Below are 1,100 nucleotides of genomic sequence, written 5' to 3'. Positions count from 1 at the left end.
TGCTTTCACATACTGCCCCTCCTGGGGAGCAGCTGGGATGTCCTGGTCAGGGCCATCTATCACCTTCCTGGTGGTAGTTCCTGGGGTTGGCTCCCAGCCCCCGTCACTTCCAGCAGCCACCTGGGCCCCCGCACAGGAAGGAGAAGGCGCCCCCCCTCCCTTCAACACGTCCAAGCTCCCTGACTTGCCACCACCCTGGGCCTTCCATAGAGGGGCGTTGAGGATGGTGGGAGGTGACAAGGCAGCCCCTCTTTCCCAGGGTCTCAGCCAAGCCCAGGAAGGCCCCTGGTCCTGTCTGAGACCAGCAACCACGCTGCATGACCGTGTGGCCGGGTGCAGTGCTCTGACCAGGCGGGTGGGCCATCCTGGCCACATGCAGTGAGGACAGGAACGGGTGATCCCAGGGCAAAACGCCTGGCCGGAGCAGCGAGGGTGTGCATAGGAGGGAGCCGTCGGCCTTTGTGCCTGGATGAGGGGCTGTGAGGAAAGAGCCAGCACCTCGGCCCTTGCCTGGAGGTCCAGCTAACTCGGACCTCAGTGCCCGGCTCCTAGAAGCAGAGGCAGGTTGTGGTGAGATGCCTGGGGAGGGCAGGGCCAGGCAGGTGCACGGGGACGTGGAGGACGGGGAGTCCAGGGGGTGCTGCCCTTCCCAGATGAGCAGGGGACTGTGCCAAGACTCAGGCTGCCAGGGAGTCCCTCTAGCCACCACCACGGGCCTGTCCGGCCACCCAGCCACAGCACTCCCTTTGCCCGGCCTAGGTTGGGAAAGTCTCCGTGGAGAACGGCCAGGAGTTCACGGGCATCCACCTGCGGTACGAGCTGCAGCTCTCCAACACCAACTGCAGCGCCCTGGGAGTGGTCACCTCGGCCGAGGACGCCTCGGGGACCCTGTTCGTGAATGACACGGAGGCCCTGCGGCGGCCCGAGTGCACCCAGCTCCAGTACACGGTGGTGGCCACCGACCAGCCAACCGGCAGCCAGGCCCAGGGCCCGCTGCTCATCACCGTGGAGGGGACGTGTGAGTGCCAGGCCCTGTGGAGGGTGCGGACGGGGGGGACATGGCCCTGCCGCCGGCTTCCCCCCCAGAAGGGGCCTGCTCC

At 66.9% G+C, this 1,100-nt stretch overlaps 1 protein-coding gene across 1 annotated transcript in view; it reads left to right on the top strand.

Moving 5' to 3' along the window:
- Nucleotides 1-759: 759 nt before the first annotated feature.
- Nucleotides 760-1,100, top strand: part of RET (ret proto-oncogene) — a gene marked incomplete at its 5' end in the record, with an annotated part of 20,827 nt that continues 20,486 nt past the window's right edge. The window contains one exon of the mRNA XM_006774504.2: nt 760-1,018. Within this exon, the coding sequence (XP_006774567.1) occupies nt 760-1,018 (259 nt within the window). The remainder of the gene's footprint in view (nt 1,019-1,100) is intronic.

The sequence above is a fragment of the Myotis davidii genome, unplaced genomic scaffold (assembly GCF_000327345.1).
Source record: "Myotis davidii unplaced genomic scaffold, ASM32734v1 scaffold368, whole genome shotgun sequence".
Classification (NCBI taxonomy): Eukaryota; Metazoa; Chordata; class Mammalia; order Chiroptera; family Vespertilionidae; genus Myotis; species Myotis davidii.
The sequence above is the reverse complement of the archived record's forward strand: the minus strand, read 5'-3'. Positions and strand labels throughout refer to the sequence as shown.